Source organism: Hippocampus comes, unplaced genomic scaffold, assembly GCF_001891065.2.
Source record: "Hippocampus comes isolate QL1 unplaced genomic scaffold, H_comes_QL1_v1.1 C16934668, whole genome shotgun sequence".
Lineage (NCBI taxonomy): Eukaryota > Metazoa > Chordata > Actinopteri > Syngnathiformes > Syngnathidae > Hippocampus > Hippocampus comes.
Window position 1 is genome coordinate 1 of NW_017841193.1, and position 1281 is coordinate 1281.

Genomic DNA, 1281 nt, shown 5'->3' on the forward strand with positions numbered 1-1281 from the left:
AAAAAATCCGGTTTCTGTACTCAGCTGTTGCTTGGCAGGATTACTGAGTAGCAATTGGAGGTTGAAAGCCAGCATCTGCATCATCCACAGGTGGAACATCTGATCCAGGAGAGGGGCTGGGAGTTCATGTGGAACGAACATCTGGGCTACATTCTCACTTGTCCCTCCAACCTGGGCACGGGGCTCAGGGCGGGCGTGCACGTGCGCCTTCCCAAACTCAGCAAGGTAACACACTCGCACATGCATACGCACACACAATAGAAAGAATGGAAAAAAATTCTGCACCATGATTTTATGCTTTAATTAAATGGGCCTCCTTGTGGTGTGCTCGTCTTGACCACTAGGAGGCAATATAATACACACTTAAGAACAGACAACTAAGCTACAGTAATAGTGAAGTATTATTATCCATCCATCCATTATCCACCGTCGTGGTCTGTCCACTGAATTGTCAGTCTATGTGTTGCTGCGCCATTTGTAGTCAAACGTCAATGCTGGTTTCACTACCCCTTCTGTGGCGTTTTGTATTGTGCGCAGTAAGCTTGCAAATACACAACACGCATTCGGTACAGAGGGCTTTTCATTGGACATTTTGGGGGATTGTCTCGGTCCTGTGTAAGTGAGCAATGGTCCGTCCCATAGGATCCCCGCTTCTCCAAGATCTTGGACAACTTGCGTCTGCAGAAAAGGGGTACGGGTGGCGTGGACACGGCGGCCACAGGCGACACCTTTGACATCTCCAACAATGATCGTCTGGGCAAGTCAGAGGTAAGCTTTCATTTCTTGACAGGGGGGTGTGGAAGCCACCACGTATGCCGTTAGCTATTTTATTTTTTCCATTCCCTATCTATTAAAATAAATGATTTATTGTAAAAGGTACAATTTCAGAAAAATCTAACACATATGCAGATTTTTTTTAAATCAAATAATTGATGAATTCCAAATAAAGTATAAGTAATACTTTTATTACTTATTAATTTTATTAAATTAAAAAAATATATACTTCATCCAATAATTTATTGTCATCTAAATTATTTTAAATGTACTACTAAAATCATTTGTAAAAACTTCATATACATAGACCATTTCAATATTTTTTTTAAATCAGATTTGAATTGCCATTTTTACATAGATCTGTATTTTGTATGTTAATTCGTTCAAGATTTTGAACCTCCTCTCGCTAGCATACTGACCCATTTTGGACCTGTCCCATTGAAACGCAACGTGTCTTGTGTATGACCTGCGCGTAGGTGGAGCTGGTGCAGGTGGTGGTGGACGGCG

The 1281-nt window shown here is 41.5% G+C and overlaps 1 protein-coding gene across 1 annotated transcript; it reads left to right on the forward strand.

The window, feature by feature from the left end:
* Positions 1–51: 51 nt before the first annotated feature.
* Positions 52–1277, forward strand: LOC109509525 (creatine kinase S-type, mitochondrial-like; the record flags this gene model as incomplete). Its single annotated transcript, XM_019859361.1, has 3 exons — positions 52–225; positions 643–768; positions 1251–1277. Coding segments are annotated over 3 exons (327 nt in total), but the record flags the coding sequence as incomplete, so codon positions are not given.
* Between the last annotated feature and the right edge of the window lie 4 nt (positions 1278–1281).